Below are 19039 nucleotides of genomic sequence, written 5' to 3'. Positions count from 1 at the left end.
CTGTACACTGTTTGTTTGTAACCCTGTACACTGTTTGTTTGTAACCCTGTACACTGTTTGTTTGTAACCCTGTACACTGTTTGTTTGTAACCCTGTACACTGTTTGTTTGTAACCCTGTACGCTGTTTGTTTGTAACCCTGTATGCTGTTTGTTTGTAACCCTGTACACTGTTCGTTTGTAACCCTGTACACTGTTTGTTTGTAACCCTGTACACTGTTTGTTTGTAACCCTGTACACTGTTTGTTTGTAACTCTGTACACTGTTTGTTTGTAACCCTGTACACTGTTTGTTTGCCTCATCTTGAACGGGTTTGTGCTGAAAACATAATTTCGTTGTACTTGTGCAACGACAATAAAGTCCTATCCTATCCTATGATCCATCCCTGTCTTGGAAAGTAAGATCTGTAAATGTATACGAGCACCACTTCCAACAAGACATCTATGCTCATATTTGATGGAGAGTTTGGATCGCTTTGGATCTGCCTGAAGTTGATGTGAGCCTGAAACACGGCTCTTCATTTTGTGGTGAATCCTCGGTATCATCCGTGACTGACTTACTGAAGGTTAGTAGACAGGCTAACACTTCCTGGTTTGCCCTGGTGATCTTGTATGGTTTCTCTTAAAACAGTTGTATTCACTGTTGTTGTGTAGGCGAACATAGATTGTCTGCAGCAATGTAAGCAACCTTTTAAAAAGTCATACTAGAAAATGAGTGTTGGGACATGACATGGGTGGACGCTCAGGGACTTGCAAGGGTTAGATCTAGACCAGGGGTCACCAACGCGGTCACCCCTAAGGACCAGATGAGTCGCCCGCTGGCCTGTTCTAAAAATAGCTCAAATAGCAGCACTTACCAGTGAGCTGCCTCTATTTTTAAAATTGTATTTATTTACTAGCAAGCTGGTCTCGCTTTGCTGGACATTTTTAATTCTAAGAGAGACAAAACTCAAATAGAATTTGAAAATCCAAGAAAATATTTTAAAGACTTGGTCTTCACTTGTTTAAATAAATTCATAATTTTTTTTTTACTTTGCTTCTTGTAACTTTCAGAAAGACAATTTTAGAGAAAAAAATACAAGCTTAAAAATGATTTTAGGATTTTTAAACACATATACCTTTTTACCTTTTAAATTCCTTCCTCTTCTTTCCTGACAATTTAAATCAATGTTCAAGTAAATTTAGTTTTTTTATTGTAAAGAATAATAAATACAATTTAATTTAATTCTTCATTTTAGCTTCTGTTTTTTCGACGAAGAATATTTGGGAAATATTTCTTCAAACTTATGATCAAAATTCAAAATAATGATTTGTCTTTGTTAGAAATATAGCTTGGTCCAATTTGTTATATATTCTAACAAAGTGCAGATTGGATTTTAACCTATTTAAAACATGTCATCAAAATTCTAAAAGTAATCTTAATTATGAAGTGAATTAGCGAATTATATTTATATAGCGCTTTTTCTCTAGTGACTCAAAGCACTTTACATAGTGAAACCCAATATCTAAGTTACATTTAAACCAGTGTGGGTGGCACTGGGAGCAGGTGGGTAAAGTGTCTTGCCCAAGGACACAACGGCAGTGACTAGGATGGCACAAGCGGGAATCGAACCTGCAACCCTCAAGTTGCTGGCACAGCCACTCTACCAACCGAGCTAAACCGCCCCAATTATCAAAAATTACTAATGATGTTCCATAAATTCTTTAATTTTTTTCAAAAAGATCCGAATAATCTAGTTTTTCTCTTCTTTTTTCGGTTGAATGTTGAATTTTAAAGAGTCGAAATATATTTATAAACATATTTATCTGTTTCTATATATTTTTATTGTGAGAAATCATTAAGATGATCAGTGTTTCCACAAAGATAAATATCATTAATTATTAATAATAACATAGAGTTAAAGGTAAATTGAGCAAATTGGCTATTTCTGGCAATGTATTTAAGTGTGTATCAAACTGGTAGCCCTTGGCATTAATCAGTACCCAAGAAGTAGCTCTTGCTTTCAAAAAGGTTGCTGACCCCTGGTCTAGACTCTCTAAATATGTGAGTCCATGGGTGGCCAGTGTTTAGAGACAAGGCTACTTTGAATCATGGCACCATTTGAAAGTCACAACAAAGGACTACAAAGAACCCATAATGCATTGCTGCTGACGGATAAAAGTTGCAACCATGACTTACAACTGGAAGACTTTGTTAAACACTGTGTGAGTCACCAACTCTATGGTCATAGATCTATGCTCAACACTCATGTATTTCATGTAGATAGAAATATTATTGATAATATTGTCATTTTGAGGTTATAATTACTTCCTGAATTACCTGCAGCACAAGGGGTCAATCATGAAAAGAGGGGAGATAATGGCAGACTGACACCAGGTGGCAGTAATGTCCAAAGATTAATTTTATATGTGTGTGTATATTATATATATATATAATAATCAAACAATATAAAATAAACTAAGGAAATGGAGTGTGGACGAGATCCAAAAGTGTGAGGCTATGTGTGTGATTAGCTGAGGTGTTTGTTACCAAATGTTGTGGAGAACGAAACATCACGGAAGTCCGTAGGGCAGGACTGAAGAGACAAGATCCGTGTCCAAGTGGGGGGAGTCAAGGATGGAGGGAGGCAGTCTGAGTCCAGAGGGAGATCCATGGAAAAAAGGTGAGACACACAACTCACTTTAAAGACGCCGGAGGGCATGTACTCCAACAGAAGACTACATGCCAGGTTGTTCAGGCTTGTAAAGGCAGCTCCTTCATAAGCGGCAGCTGTGATGATTGCAGCTGGCGGCTGCTGCAGGGCGGAGACGCGCGCGGCTCGTCCATGGATGTGTGCGCCCGTGGGCGTGTCCTCAGGTGTGCACAGACGCATGAGAAGGTGCTGGCAGGAGTCTGAACTGCAACAAATCATTCAGAGTTAAAATATACACTCTTCCTGGTTTCAAACACCCGTCAGTTACACGCATACGTCAGTTACACACAGACATCAGTTACCACACGTCAATTACACACAGACATCAGTTACACACAGACATCAGTTACACGCACACATCAGTTGCATGCACACATCAGTTACACGCATACGTCAGTTACACACAGACATCAGTTACCACACGTCAGTTACACACAGACATCAGTTACACGCACACATCAGTTGCATGCACATATCAGTTACACGCATACGTCAGTTACACACAGACATCAGTTACCACACGTCAGTTACACACAGACATCAGTTACACACAGACATCAGTTACACGCACACATCAGTTGCATGCACACATCAGTTACACGCACACATCAGTTACACGGACACAGCAGTTACACGCACACAGCAGTTACACGCACACATCAGTTACACACGCACACATCAGTTACACGCACACATCAGTTACACACACACATCAGTTGCATGCACACATCAGTTACACACACACATCAGTTACACGCACACATCAGTTACACGCACACATCAGTTACACGGACACATCAGTTACACGCATACGTCAGTTACACAGACATCAGTTACCACATGTCAGTTACACACAGACATCAGTTACACGCACACATCAGTTACACGGACACAGCAGTTACACGCACACATCAGTTACACACACACACACACACACACATCAGTTACACGCACACATAAGTTGCATGCACACATCAGTTACACACACACACACATCAGTTACACGCACACATCAGTTACACGGACACAGCAGTTACAAACACACGTCAGTTACACGCATACGTCAGTTACACACAGACATCAGTTACCACACGTCAGTTACACGCACACAACAGTTACACGCACACATCAGTTACACACGCACATCAGTTACACGGACACAGCAGTTACACGCACACGTCAGTTACACACACACATCAGTTACACGCACACGTCAGTTACACACACACATCAGTTACACACACACATCAGTTACACGCACACATCAGTTGAAAGGTTCCTTGCGGTCCCGGTCCTCGTTTGGTCTGAAGGGAAGGAAAGGCGCCCATGGAAGACGCTTGTCTTTGCTCCCGAGCTAAACAGGAAGTGCTTGAGACAGCAAAGCTTGAGGAGTAATGCTGGTTGTGTTAGCACAGGACCACAATCCATGATGGCAACAACACTCCAAAATAAAAGAGTCAGCACGAGTACTCCCTCCAGGGACACAAACAGATCAAAGTACTTATTAGTTGCGAGCCGTTCACTTTGCTTGAAAACATTTTTTAAAGTCCTTACTTCTTATGTTTCGGCACCAAAATAGCAGAGTGAAAGCTCATCTCATTGACGACAGAGGAGGTTTGTCTTAAAAGTTCACATACACGATATTGACAAAATTATTAGGCCACCCATCCAAATGATGAGAGTTGGGTGTCCTCATCACTTGGTCCGGTGTATCAAACAAGCACTCAGGCATGGAGACTGTTTCTACAAACATTTGTGAAAGAATGGGCCGCTTTCAGTTATTTCCAGCATGGAACTGTCATAGGATGCCACTTGTGCAACAAATCTAGTCGTGAAATTTCCTCGTTCCTAAATATTCCAAAGTCAACTGTTGGCTTTATTATAGGACAAGTGAAGAGTTTGGGAACAACAGCAACTCAGCCACCAAGTGGTAGGCCAGGTAAACTGACAGAGAGGTCAGCATAGTGCAAAGACTTTCTGCACAGTCACTTGCTACACAGCTCCAAACTTCATGGGACCTTCCAATTAGCCCACGTACAGTACGCAGAGAGCTTCATGGAATGGTTTCCATGGCCGTGCAGCTGCATCTAAGTCATACATCACCAAGTCCAATGCAAAGCGTGGGATGCAGTTTAGTTTATTTTATTAAAGATCCCCATAAGTCTACACCGCAGTAGAGACTATTCTTCCAGAGGTCCAGGCAAAAAACATCACACAATCACAAAACAAAAGATTAAAATGCAGTACAACATGATCAAATAATAAAATGTCTTAATACAAAGAACCCCAAAAAAATAACTTATGTTACATTTTAATTTTCATACCAAAGATAAAAATAGCAATATAAAAATATATATATATATTTTTGAAAAATAAAATAAAAGAAAAAAACAATGGCCTAAAATATACACATTAGTGTACCAAAGACAAACAATAAGTGACGGAGAAAGTACGATCCATCCGGTGGTGTAAAGGACATCACCACTGGACTCTAGAGCAGTGGAGATGCCTTCTCTGGACTGATGAATCACACTTTTCCATCTGGCAATCTGAGGGACCAGTCTGGGTTTGGAGGTTGCCAGGAGAACGCTACATTTTGAACTACATTGTGCCAAGTGTAACATTTGGTGGAGGAGGAATTATGGTGTGGGGTTGTGTTTCAGGAGTTGGGCTTGGCCCCTTAGTTCTAGTGAAAGGAACTTGGAATGCTCCAGGATACCAAAACATTTTGGACAATTCCAGGCTCCCAACCTTGTGGGAACAGTTTGGAGCGGGCCCCTTCCTCTTCCAACATGACTGTGCAACCAGTGCACAAAGCAAGTCCCATAAAGACATGGATGACAGAGTCTGGTGTGGATGAACTTGACTGGCCTGCACAGAGTCCTGACCTGAACCTGATAGAACACTGTTGGGATGAATTAGAACGGAGGCAGAGAGCCAGGTCTTCTGTGTGACCTCACCAATGCGCTTTTGGAAGAATGGTGGAAAATTCCTATAAACACACTCTGCAATCTTGTGGACAGCCCTCCCCTTAGAGTTGAAGCTGTAATAACTGCAAAAGGTGGACTTGCATCATATTGAACCCTATGGGAGGGCACTTGAATTTCATATGTGAGTGGCCAAATACTTTTGGCAATATGGTGTAGTACTTAAGACCAGCGACGCTACTACGTAGTTGCAACATTACATTCGGTGGCGTGCCCTACACAGCAAGGTACGTACATTTAACAAAGATAAAATACATATTTTTGCACGGTTTCCATTCCAATAATATTTCAGTGAAATACTAAGTGATGTTTACAGCACAAATAAGTCCAGCAGCTTCAAGGACTGCTGTTGTCGTCGCCTGCGCACTTGTGATTGGTGACTTGATACTTGTACGAGAACCTTTGGTCACACACACTGCAACTGAAGACTTTCTCGCCCGTGTGTGTTCTGGTGTGGCGGACAAACGCCGAACGGTCTGCAAAACTTTTGTTGCAGAACGAGCAGGAATATGGTTTTTCCCCCGTGTGCGTTCTCTCGTGCGTTTTCATGTGTCCCTTGATGGAGAATTTTTTACCGCAAACCGAGCAGGTGAAAGGTTTCTCCCCGGTGTGCGTCCTCGTGTGTTTCACCAACCCCGAGCGATCGCTGAAGCTGGTTTGGCAGACGGAGCAGGAAAAAGGCTTTTCGCCGGTGTGCGACCTCACGTGGGTTATCAAATGGGAACTTTCGGCAAATCTTTTGCCGCAAAATGAGCAGGCAAAAGGTTTCTCTCCTGTGTGCGTTCGCATGTGTTTGGTCAACACCGCGTGGACTCCGAAAGTAGAATTGCAGATTGAGCAGGAAAACGGTCTCTCTCCGGTGTGTGTCCTCGCGTGCATCAACAGGTTACCTCTTAAAGAGAAACTTTTACCACACACTGAGCAAAGGAAGGGTTTCTCCCCCGTGTGTGTTCGTGTGTGCGCGGTCAAACCGCCCTTGAAAGAAAAGCTTTTACCGCACACCGAGCAGCTGAAGGGTTTCTTCCCAGTGTGAGATCTCGTGTGTCTTGTCAGATTTTTCTTGTTGCCAAATATTTTGTCACATTGAGGGCATTGAAAGCGCGTGTTGTCAGAGTGACATGTGGTACCAGCTTTTACGTCCTCATCATCAGTGTCAGGAGACGTGGTGTCCTCGCTCTCTGAGAGTGGAGCTAAGTCTGCTTGTGATCCTCCACCATCACCTTCTCTTGTCCTGTGTTGACTTGATGAGCTGCTGCTCGGAGGCTCCTCCTCTCTCCTCTCCTCACTCTCACCTTTCACCTCATCTTCTTCACTCTTCACGACCACACGGATCATCGGGAACTCCTCCAATCCTTCAAGATGGCTGATGCTGTGGTCCTCCTCTTCCTCTTTGAAGTGGCAGGGCTGTGCCTCCTCCTGCTCTATCTCGGAGCTCCACTCCTGCTGCTGGGGAGGAAGATGTTCCTCACGGACATCTGCGAGAAGACAAAATATGGATGTACTGTACCATTATGAACATTTCACGGTTACTCGGACCAAAGTAGTCCTGATTATCATTATTATTACAATGTTGTTGTTCTATGTGCTCCAAAATGTATTATACACACTCGGAAATCACTGAACCATCCATCCATCCACTTTTTACCGCTTATTCCCTTTGGGGTCGCGGGGGGCGCTAGTGTCTATCTCAGCTACAATCGGGCGGAAGGCGGTATACACCCTGGACAAGTCGCCACCTCATCGCAGGGCCAACACAGATAGACAGACAACATTCATGTTGGAATTATTATTATTAATATTGATACTGTCATTGATATTATCCATTTTTGTTTGACTACTTTTGGATAGTTTTGTGTCATGTTTGTGTGTCCTCACAATTGCTAGTCTGAACGTTGCTGGGCCAAGTTTGGTTTTGGAATTGTATTATTTTGTTGGGACTGATTAATAAAAACACATTTAAAAATTAAAGGTCTACTAAAAGCCACTACTACCGACCACGCAGTCTGATAGTTTATATATCAATGATGAAATATTAACATTGCAACACATGCCAATATGGCCGCTTCAGTTTACTAAATTGCAATTTAAAATTTCCCGCGAAGTGTCCTGTTGAAAACGTCGCGGAATGACGACGCGTGCGCGTGACGTCTCGGGTTGTAGCGGACATTTTTTTCCAGCCCGATCCAAGCTATAAGTAGTCTGCTTTAATCGCATAATTACACAGTATTCTGGACATCTGTGTTGCTGAAACATTTGCAATTTGTTCAATTAATAATGGAGACATCAAAGAAGAAAGATGTAGGTGGGAAGCGGTGTATTGCAGCTGCCTTCAGCAACACAAACACAGCCGGTGTTTCCTTGTTTACATTCCTGAAAGTGAAGTTTTACTATGGAACAGAGCGGTCAAGCGAACATGGTTCCCGACCACATGTCAACCGGCATGAGAAAATTGTGGTAATAAGTCGGCTCTTACCGTAGACATGAGCGGAGCTTTCGTCGTTCCTCGTGTAAAAAGAGGCAGCTGTGACGCTCCTGCCTCCTCCGTGGCTTCCCTCAGAGACACTGGCGGTCACCACACCCGTGGCCACACCCCTCCGACTTTCAGGTACGACAGTATAATCTCACTACAACACTAGTAACACAATAAGCAGATAAGGGATTTTCCAGAATTATCCTAGTAAATGTGTCTAATAACATCTGAATCGCTCCCACTGCCCTCTCTTTTTTTTGTTCTAGTCCTTCACTCTCACTTTCCTCATCCACGAATCTTTCATCCTCGCTCAAATTAATGGGGAAATCGTCGCATTGATAATAACTTAGATTTATATCGCGATTTTCTAGACACTCAAAGCGCTCACAGAAAAGTGGGAACTCATCATTCATTCACACCTGGTGGTGGTAAGCTATCTGTAGCCACAACTACACTGACAGAAGCGTGGCTGGCAGTTTGCGCCTACGCCCCCTCCAACCACCACCTATCATTCATTCACCAGTGTGAGCGGTACCGGGGGAAAAGGGTGAAGTGTCCTGCCCAAGGACACACCGGGAGCGATTTTTTGGATGTCAATAGGTGGGAAGCGAACCTGCAACCCGCAGGTTTCTGGCCGGCCGCTCTACCCACTACGCCATGCCGCCCCGCTTTCTCGGTCCGAATCGCTCTTGCTGCTGGTGGCCATGATTGTAAACAATGTTCAGATGTGAGGAGCTCTACAACCCGTGATGTAACGCTCACATCGTCTGCTACTTCCCGTGCGGGCAAGGCTTTTTTTAATAGCGACCAAAAGTTGCAAACTTTATCGTGGATGTTCTCTACTAAATACTTTCAGCAAAAATGTGGCAATATCGCGAAATGATGAAGTATGACACATAGAATGGAGCTGCTATCCCCCTTTAAATAAGAACATCTCATTTCAGTCGGCCTTTAAAGCTGCAAGCAGCGATGGACGGGACCGAGTATATGTGGAAGTGGCTGAGGACAGGGAAGTCTGGGCTTCCCAGATATAAGTTACAACAACACACTACTTTGTATTATATTGTAGTTTTTACCTTCCATAACCTGTCTACTGAGAGATATCAGTTAGAACAATACAGTACTTTTTAATTATAAATGTTGTAGTTTTTACCTTCCATAAGGTGTCTACTGACAGATATAAGTTAGAACTATACAGTACTTTTTATCATAAAGGTTGTAGTTTTACCTTCCTTAACGTGTCTACTGACAGATATAAGTTAGAACTATACACTACCTTGTGTTATGTTGTAGTTTTTACCTTCCATAACGTGTCTACTGAGAGATATAAGTTACAACTATACAGTACTTTTTGTTATAAATGTTGTAGTTTTTACCTTCCATAACGTGTCTACTGACAGATATAAGTTAGAACTGCTAAGTAATATACATGTCGTAGTTTTTTTCTTCCATAACGTGTCTACTGACGGATACAAGTTAGAATGAAAATACATGGGTACGGCTAGTAGCTACTATTAACAAACAGATAGACTTACCAACTCGGCGTAATATCTTAACATCAACACACTCTCTCCTCGCAACTCGGCCCTGATGGTCGGCATAAGCTTACAATTAGTTGTAAAATGTTGGACGCTTGTTTCTACGATACGCAGGCAAACGACAACTTTAAAACATACCGGCTTAGCTACAGCACCTGGCAGCCATCTGGGTATAGACGATCACAGCCCCTCCCTCACGAATGTTGGTGCGTGCGCACCAGCAGCAGACGGTACAGAAAAAAACGAAGAAAAACCCGTCTCCCTCACTGTGTCTGCTCACGGCATCCATCTTTGAAATGGTTGTCAGCGCAGCGGTTCTTTGAAGGCTAATAAAATCAAAACCGTAGCCGTAACAAAAGTTTTGTAAAAAAACGGTCGGTTTTTACAAAACTTTTCTTTTGATGGGGGAATTGCAAACTTTCTGCGGATTTTTGCTGAGAGTTGTCAATATATGAAATGTAGGTCTAAGTGAGACCTACATAGAGGTTTGTGTTTCCTGTCTCTATGACATTCCTACTGGAAGTTACAAGCAGTTTTGTCTGTTTTCTTCCTAGGAGCAGTTTTGTCTGTGTTTTATTCCTAGGTGGCGCTATAGCGCAATTTAGAGTTTTGGGGTAAGGTTTTTTTGATTATATCGCAATGTTCGCCAGTCCTGATGTGTGTGTCAAATTTGGTGAGTTTTGAAGCATGTTAAGGGGGTCAAATTACAGCTCAAAGAAGCAAAGGTGAGTGTTTTTACAAAACTTTTGTTTTGAAAGGGGAATTGCAAACTTCCTGTTGATTTTTGCTGAAGGATTTCAGTGTATGAAATCTAGGTCTAAGTGAGACCTACATAGAGGTTTTTGTTTCATGTCGCTACGACATTCCTACTGGAAGTTACAGGCAGTTTTGTCTGTTTTCTTCCTAGGGGGCGCTAGAGCGCAATTTTTGGTTTTGGGGTTAGGTTTTTTGATTAAATCGCAATGTTCGCCAGTCCTGATGTGGGTGTCAAATTTGGTGAGTTTTGAAGCACGTTAAGGGGGTCAAATTACAGCTCAAAGCTGCGAAATAATAATAAATAAAGAAAGAATAAAACACTATAAATTCAATAGTGTCCTCTGTCTCAAAGGGACAATCGGTCCCTACTAATAATGAACACAACAAAACATGCTTGTGAGAGATTACATATTGTTTACCTTTCCAGTACTTAGCGCCTAAAAGGTGTTTCTTTACCAAAGATAACATTCCAACATGTGTAAGGGACAAGCGGAAGAAAATGGATGGATGGATGTGTCCCACACACATAATCACACATCATTTGAATATTATATTCCAGCACTTTAGACATGTCAAAGCGTATTTAATCCCTAAATAATTTGATCTTGGTCCAACTCCCAAAAATATGTGTATTGATGTACGTGGACATAAACAAGTTGAAAAACTTATTGGGGTGTTACCATTTAGTGGTCAATTGTACGGAATATGTACTGTACTGTGCAATCTAATAATAAAAGTACGGTATACCGGTATTAGTATAGTAGCGCGGTATTAATGAATCATATTCCGTACTATACCACCTCTAAAACGTACTGGTCCCCCACCACCCCGTCCCCGTCACGTCGTGTCTTTGCTGTCTTACAAGCAGACGAGCATGTTCGGCAGCGCGCACACACAGAGTACTCACAAGCAGACAAATGTAGAATGGTGTAAAAAGTCAGGATAAAGGTGAAGTTATAAGACTGAAACCCCCTCAGGAAGAGCAGCTTTAAAGGGGAACATTATCAGCAGACCTATGTAAGCGTCAATATATACCTTGATGGTGCAGAAAAAAGACCATCTATTTTTTTAACCAATTTCCAAACTCTAAATGGGTGAATTTTGGCGAGTTAAACGCCTTTCTGTTTATGGCTCTCTGAGCGACGACGTCAGAACGTGACGTCACATCGGTACTCAACGCCATTATTCCCTACCACATCACACGCATCGAGTCAAATCAGCTCTGTTATTTTCCGTTTTCTCGACTGTTTTCCGATACCTTGGAGACATCATGCCTCGTGGGTGTGTTGTCGGAGGTGTAACAACACCATCAGGGACGGATTCAAGTTGATTTACGTAGAATGTGCATCGATTAGCACGGCATGCTAATCGATGCTAACATGCTATTTAGGCTGGCTGTGTGTACATATTGCAGCATTACGCCTCATTTGTAGCTATATTTACATCCAGCCTTTCCCTCCACCCACATTTAATGCCAAACAAACACTTACCAATCGACGGATTTAAGTTGCTCCAGTGTCAAGAGATGCGAAAGTCCCTCGTTTGGTTTTTACCGGCGATGCTACGACAGAGATGGCACAGAGATGACAAGAATGTCTGGATATCCTGCGACACTCAAAGCAGATGCATTCCCAACGATAAAGTCAACAAAATCACAAAGGGGAGTTTTGTTTATGTTATTGACTTATGTGCTAATCAGACATATTTGGTCGCGGCATGACTGCCAGCTAATCGATGCTAACATGCTATTTGGCGTCCCACTGGGTGGGAATTCTCCCTGCCCACTGGGTGTGAGTTTTCCTTGCCCTTTTGTGGGTTCTTCCGAGGATGTTGTAGTCGTAATGGTTTGTGCAGTCCTTTGAGACATTTGTGATTTAGGGCTATATAAATAAACATTGATTGATTGATTGATTGATTGATTTAGGCTAGCTGTATGCACTTTTGAAACTATATTTACATCCAGCGTTTCCTTCCACCCACATTTAATGCCAAACAAACACTTACCAATCGTTTGTTCTGCATATTTTACCGGCGATGCTAAGACAGACATGCATGGCCGAATAGCGTCAATAGCTATTCGCTCAATAGCTTCAGTTTCTTCCTCAATTTCGTTTTCGCTATCTGCCTCCATACTCCGACCATCTGTTTCGAAACATGCGTAATCCGTTGAATCGCTTAAGCCGCTGAAATCCAAGTCAGAATCTGAGCTAATGTCGCTATATCTTGCTGTGCTATTCGCCATTGTTTGTATTGGAATCGCTATGTGACGTCACAGGGAAATGGACAGTGGCTTAAGCAAATAGCGAAAATCAAGCTTTTTTTAGGGATATTCGGGGACGGGTAAAATTTTGAAAAAAACTTCGAAAAATAAAATAAGCCACTGGGAACTGATTTTTACTGGGTTTAACCCTTCTGAAATTGTAATAATGTTCCCCTTTAAGACATGCAGCTAACATCCATCCGTAGTGTTTTAGCTACTTCTAAATCACTAATCCTCGTCTCCATGGCGACAAATAAAGTATGCTTCTTACAAGTACCATTATCACTGGAGGACGAGGGATAGCTAAACGTGCTTCACTACACAGCGTAGGAGGATACAATAGCTCACCGCCGTCACAATGTAAACAAACGCCATGGATGGATCTACACCTGACATCCACTGTAATGATACCAAGAACAGGAGCATATCTTGTCGATACTACTATGATTACATCGATATTTTTTGGGCATCACAACTTCTTCTTTCGTTTAAAAAAAAATCATGTCATGTTTATAAAGTCAGTAAATATGTCCCTGGACACATGAGGACTTTGAATATGACCAATGTATGATCCTGGAACTACTTGGTATCAAATCCACACCTAAATGTGTGGTATCATCCAAAACTAATGTCAAGTATCAAAGAAGAGAAGAATAAGTGATTATTACATTTGAACAGAGGTGTAGATAGAACATGTTAAAACAGAAAATAAGCAGATATCAACAGTAAATGAACAAGTGGATTAATAATTACTTTTTACAGTTTGTCCTTCATAATGTAGACCAAATAATAGGTAGATAAAGGACACGATATGTGTGTGAATGGGTAAATGTGGAAATAGTGTCAAAGCGCTTTGAGTCCCTTAAAAAGGTAGACAAGCGCTAAACAAGTACAACCCATTTACTACAACAGACTAATTAGGAGTCTTTGTTTGTTTACCTACTACTAAAAGACAAGTTGTCTAGTATGTTCAACATTTTATTTAAGGACTAAAGGACAATAATAAACATATGTTTCACGTACCCTAACATTTTTTGTTCAAATAAAGACAATAAGGACATTTTTTGTGGTCCCCTTTATTTAGAAAAGTATCGAAAAGTACCGAAATACATTTTGGGACCGGTACCAAAATATTGGTATCGGGAGAACGCTACACTGCTTTAAAAAGTATTTGAATTGATGGAGACAAAGTTTAGCTGGCTGATTCTGACTAAAATGATAGTTTAAGTTATTTTTCACACAACTTTGTCTCACACTTGTTAGCTGGCTAGCAAGGTAGAAGCTAACACTCTTGGCGAGGCGGACCACGCATCTTCCCTCCAGACGTCTGACATCGTTCTCCGCTTTAAATATTGACGTATCACAGACGTGCTGACGTAAAAACAAGGTCTTTATTTGTTTACTTACTACTAAAAGACAAGTTGTCTAGTATGTTCAACATTTTATTTAAGGACTAAATGACAATAATAAACATATGTTTCATGTACGCTAAAATTTTTTGTTACAATAAAGACAATAACAACATTTATTGTGGTCCCCTTTATTAAGAAAATAATCGAAAAGTATCGAAATACATTTTGGGACCGGCACCAAAATATTGGTATCGTGACAACCCTACACTGCTTTAAAAAGTATTTGAATTGATGGAGACAAAGTTTAGCTGCGGATTTTGGCTAAAATGATAAAGTTATTTTTCACACAACTTTGTGTCACACTTGTTAGCTGTCTAACAAGGTAGAAGCTAACACTCTTAGCAAGGCGGACTAAGCATCCTCCCTCCAGACGTCCGACATCGTTCTCCGCTTCAAATGTTGGCGTATCACAGACATGCTGACATACTTATTACCAAAAGACAAGTTGTCTAGTATGTTCAACATTTTATTTAAGGTCTAAAATAATAATAAACATATGTTTCATGCACCCTAAAAAATGTTGTTACAATAAACACAATAACGCCATTTTTTGTAGTCCCTTTTTTTTTTTTAGAAAATTATCGAAAAGTATTGAAATACATAATGGTACCGGTACCAAAATATTGATATGGGGGACAACACTAGTATGAAGTGAATGTAATGACTCTCCCACATAACTGAGGTACTAATAATATTTTACTTTGAATCTTCCATCCATTTCCTACCGCTTGTCCCTTTTGGGGTCGCGGGGGGTGCTGGATCTTATCTCAGCCGCATTCAGGCGGAAAGCGGGGTACACCCTGGACATCATCACAGGTCCAACACAGATAGACAACATTCACACACTAGGGACCATTTAGTGTTGCCAATCAACCTATCCCCAGGTACATGTCTTGGGAAGTGGGAGGGGCCTATCCCCAGGTGCATGTCTTTGGAAGTGGGAGGGGCCTACCCCCAGGTGCATGTTTTTGGAGGCTTGAGGGGCCTACCCCCAGGTGAATGTCTTTGGAAGTGGGAGGAGCCTATCCCCAGGTGCATGTTTTTGGAGGTGGGAGGGGCCTATCCCCAGGTGCATGTCTTTGGAAGTGGGAGTGGCCTATCCCCAGGTGCATGTCTTTGGAGGTGGGCGGGGCCTACATCTGAGGTCCTCTCCAAGGTTTCTCATAGTCAGCATTGTCACTGGCTTCCCACTGGATGTGAATTCTCCCTGCCCACTGGGTGTGAGTTTTCCTTGCCCTTTTGTGGGTTCTTCCGAGGATGTTGTAGTCGTAATGATTTGTGCAGTCCTTTGAGACATTTGTGATTTGGGGCTATATAAATAAACATTGATTGATTGATTGAAGTGTCTTGCTCAAGGACACAACAGGCGTGACAAGGTTGGTAGAAGGTGGGGATTGAACCAGGAACCCTCAGGTTGCTGGCACGGCCACTCTCCCCACACCTACAACTTATTAAATAAAAACATAGAACAAACTACCAGCAGCGGTAAAGTTTAGATCCATGATGGAAAGAACAAACTGAATGAATGTTTGGAACGGAATACATTTACATATGCATACAAAGTTGTCTTTTTTTATATCATTTTTTTAACTGAATTAAGTAACATGTATGACAACCTTTTCCCAAAACACAACATAGTGAAGTGAATTATATTTATATAGCGCTTTTCTCTAGTGACTCAAAGCGCTTTACATAGTGAAACCCAATATCTAAGTTACATTTAAAGCAGTGTGGGTGGCACTGGGAGCAGGTGGGTAAAGTGTCTTGCCCAAGGACACAACGGCAGTGACTAGGATGGCGGAAGCGGGAATCGAACCTGCAGCCCTCAAGTTGCTGGCACAGCCACTCTACCAACCGAGCTATGCCGCCCATAGAATGTGAGATATAACAGGACAATGCATACGTTTATCATTTCTTTTCTAAACTCTTACGAAAAGGTGCGACCCCAAAAATTTACTGTGGGGCCCCATTTTTATGACTTGATGGGGTCCATGGACCCCATTTTGAGAATTCCTAGCGCCAACACTGCTGTCAACAGAGGAGAAAAAAGGTTTTATTTAAATGGTTGTAAGATACATCCTCAGATGCATGTGTGTGTCCTCTTTTGGGGATTTCAGAATATGGTCAGCCTATGTTTGCAACTACATTATGTTCACTTGCACGCACTCACAACTATCCATCCATCCATTTTCTAACGCTTATTCCCTTTTGGGGTTGCGGGGGGCGCTGGCGCCTATCGCAGCTACAATCGGGCGGAAGGCAGGGTACACCCTGGACAAGTCACCGCCTCATCGCAGGGCCACTCACAACTATGTCATATTTAACTTTGGGGGCTCATTGTTTAAAGGGGAACATTATCAGCAGACCTATGTAAGCGTCAATATATACCTTGATGGTGCAGAAAAAAGACCATCTATTTTTTTAACCGATTTCCGAACTCTAAATGGGTGAATTTTGGCGAATTAAACGCCTTTCTGTTTATCGCGCTGGAGGCGATGACGTCAGAATGTGACGTCGCCGAGGTAACACACCCACCATTTTCATTTTCAACACATTACAAACACCGGGTCTCAGCTCTGTTATTTTCCGTTTTTTGGACTATTTTTTGGAACCTTGGAGACATCATGCCTGGTGGGTGTGTTGTCGGAGGGTGTAACAACACTAACAGGGAGGGATTCAAGTTGCACCACTGGCCCCAAGATGCCAAAGTGTCTGCCGCCAGACCCCCATTGAATGTGCCAGAGTGTCTCCACATTTGAGCGGCGATGCTAAGGCAGACATGGCACAGAGATGTATGGATAACCTGCAGATGCATTTGCAACTATATTACGTTTCCTTCCACCCACGTTTAATGCGAAACAAACACTTACCAATCGACGGATTTAAGTTGCTCCAGTGTCACAAGATGCGAAAGTCCTGATCGTTTGGTCCGCACATTTTACCGGCGATGCTAACGCAGCTATTCGGCCATTCTATGGCTATGAATAGCGTCAATAGCTATTCGCTCAATAGCTTCAGTTTCTTCTTCAATACTTTCATACTCCAACCATCTGTTTCAATACATGCGTGATCTGTTGAATCGCTTAAGTCGCTGAAATCCGAGTTTGAATCCGAGCTAATGTCACTATATCTTGCTGTGGTATTCCCATTGTTTGTTTACATTGGCAGCACTGTGTGACGTCACAGGGAAATGGCCAGTGTCTTCGCAGAGAGCGAAAATAAGGCACTTTAAAGCTTTATTTTGGGATATTCCGAGACCGGTAAAAATTTTGAAAAAAATTCAAAAAATACAACAAGCCACTGGGAACTGACTTTTATTGTTTTTATCCCTTTTGAAATTGTGATAATGTTCGCCTTTAAATGTCCAAGCACACATGTCTTACATCCACGCGTTCAGACAACTTTTAGCAGGTCGCCCCGAGTCTGCGGGTTAAAGGTCAGCAGTTGGCTGTCAATCAATCACTAACCTGACTTCAACTTGATGCTCCTCCTTGTTGCTTCTTCTCCTCTTTTCTTGCAGACCTTCATCCTCCCACTGCGCTACTCTTCTTCTTCAACACAACATATACTTCTTCTTCCACACTTGAAATTACTTAAAATGTCCACTTTGATGATGTTTGGCCAACTCCCGCCTCTCTTTGTTCGCGGCTAACAAGCTAAGCTAGCCCCATTAGCTCCAAAGTCAACTGCGACTAGTTTATATCGACGCAAAACTACCAATATTAGAATAATAGAAAGAGGAGAAGCTGCACTTTTAAACGTAACGTCGCCAGTATTGCTAATGTGAGACAAGAAGGAGATAGACGAGCAGAGACTTGGTCGACTGTTGGATACAAAAATGACGGGTGCGGCAAACCAACTTTGCGCATGCGCACACTATCCGCCATCTTGGGAGTGTTGACGGCAAAGCAGAAGGGACAAAATACATTCGAACTTCGCGTGGTGCGACCTTGCACTGCTGTTTGTTTTAAAGCTGCTTTACAAATTGTGGCCTGCGGTGACTTTTAAACAACCCGCGACAATTTCAAAAAATGCTATTTAATAAAAAAAAAAAAAAAAAAAAAACATTTAAAAGGAGGAATAACAGCGCAAACGGGTGAAATTCAAGAAGAAGTTGTAGTTTTCCATGCCCTTATGTGGGCCTACCGAGGATGTCGAGGTGGTTTGTGTTGTGGTTTGTGCAGCCCTTTGAGACACTAGTGATTTAAGTAAACATTGATTGATTGATTGAAAGCTGCCACACAATTTTTTCTTTGAAGCTGTCATTGCTCACATAATAATGAATCCATGCAACATTGTGCTGAGTCATTGACCTTCTAAAAGTTCAATTACGTCACATCAAAATAAAAAGATTTTTCGGGGAAAATGTTGCATGGTTTGAGTATTTGACATACAAAAAAAGTTGTTTATTTGTACAAAAAGTCCTTCAAACGAACAATGATAAATAATAATAATGACAAAAACGTATGGCCAAAGTTGATTCTAGAGACTTAAGTTTTTTAAAAAAAGTAATACTTATTTTTAACACTTTTACGGGCTTTTTGGATCCCTAAGAATTGTACTTTGATTTTTTTTTTTTAACTATCCTTGATCAAAACATCAATTAATTGTTGTTTTGATCAAGGATAGTTAAAAAAATACAGCTGGGGCGGTTTAGCTCGGTTGGTAGAGTGGCCGTGCCAGCAACTTGAGGGTTGCAGGTTCAATTCCCGCTTCTGCCAACCTAGTCGCTGCCGTTGTGCCCTTGGGCAAGACACTTTACCCACCTGCTCCCAGTGCCACCCACACTGGTTTGAATGTAACTTAGATATCGGGTTTCACTATGTAAAGCGCTTTGAGTCACTTGAGAAATAGTGCTATATAAATATAATTCACAATTCACTAATTTATACTAACTGTGTTATGAAATATAGATCTATTTAAGGC

At 41.8% G+C, this 19039-nt stretch overlaps 1 protein-coding gene across 3 annotated transcripts; it reads right to left on the bottom strand.

Moving 5' to 3' along the window:
• Positions 1-4811: 4811 nt before the first annotated feature.
• Positions 4812-18017, bottom strand: LOC133547216 (gastrula zinc finger protein XlCGF17.1-like). 3 transcript variants are annotated; one of them, XM_061893003.1, is made up of 3 exons: positions 17581-18017; positions 11932-12002; positions 4812-7152 (listed from the first exon to the last, which is right to left on the bottom strand). In XM_061893003.1, exon 3 carries the CDS (start codon positions 7010-7012, stop codon positions 6014-6016), a length of 999 nt encoding a protein of 332 aa, XP_061748987.1. In that variant the 5' UTR covers positions 7013-7152; positions 11932-12002; positions 17581-18017; the 3' UTR covers positions 4812-6013. The 3 variants fall into 3 exon arrangements, with proteins under 3 accessions (XP_061748987.1, XP_061748986.1, XP_061748988.1); XM_061893002.1 differs by lacking the exon at positions 11932-12002; XM_061893004.1 differs by lacking the exons at positions 11932-12002; positions 17581-18017 and adding an exon at positions 8151-8602.
• Between the last annotated feature and the right edge of the window lie 1022 nt (positions 18018-19039).

Source organism: Nerophis ophidion, linkage group LG02 (genome assembly GCF_033978795.1).
Source record: "Nerophis ophidion isolate RoL-2023_Sa linkage group LG02, RoL_Noph_v1.0, whole genome shotgun sequence".
In the NCBI taxonomy this organism is placed as follows: domain Eukaryota; kingdom Metazoa; phylum Chordata; class Actinopteri; order Syngnathiformes; family Syngnathidae; genus Nerophis; species Nerophis ophidion.
This window is presented reverse-complemented; position numbering and strand designations above follow the sequence as displayed.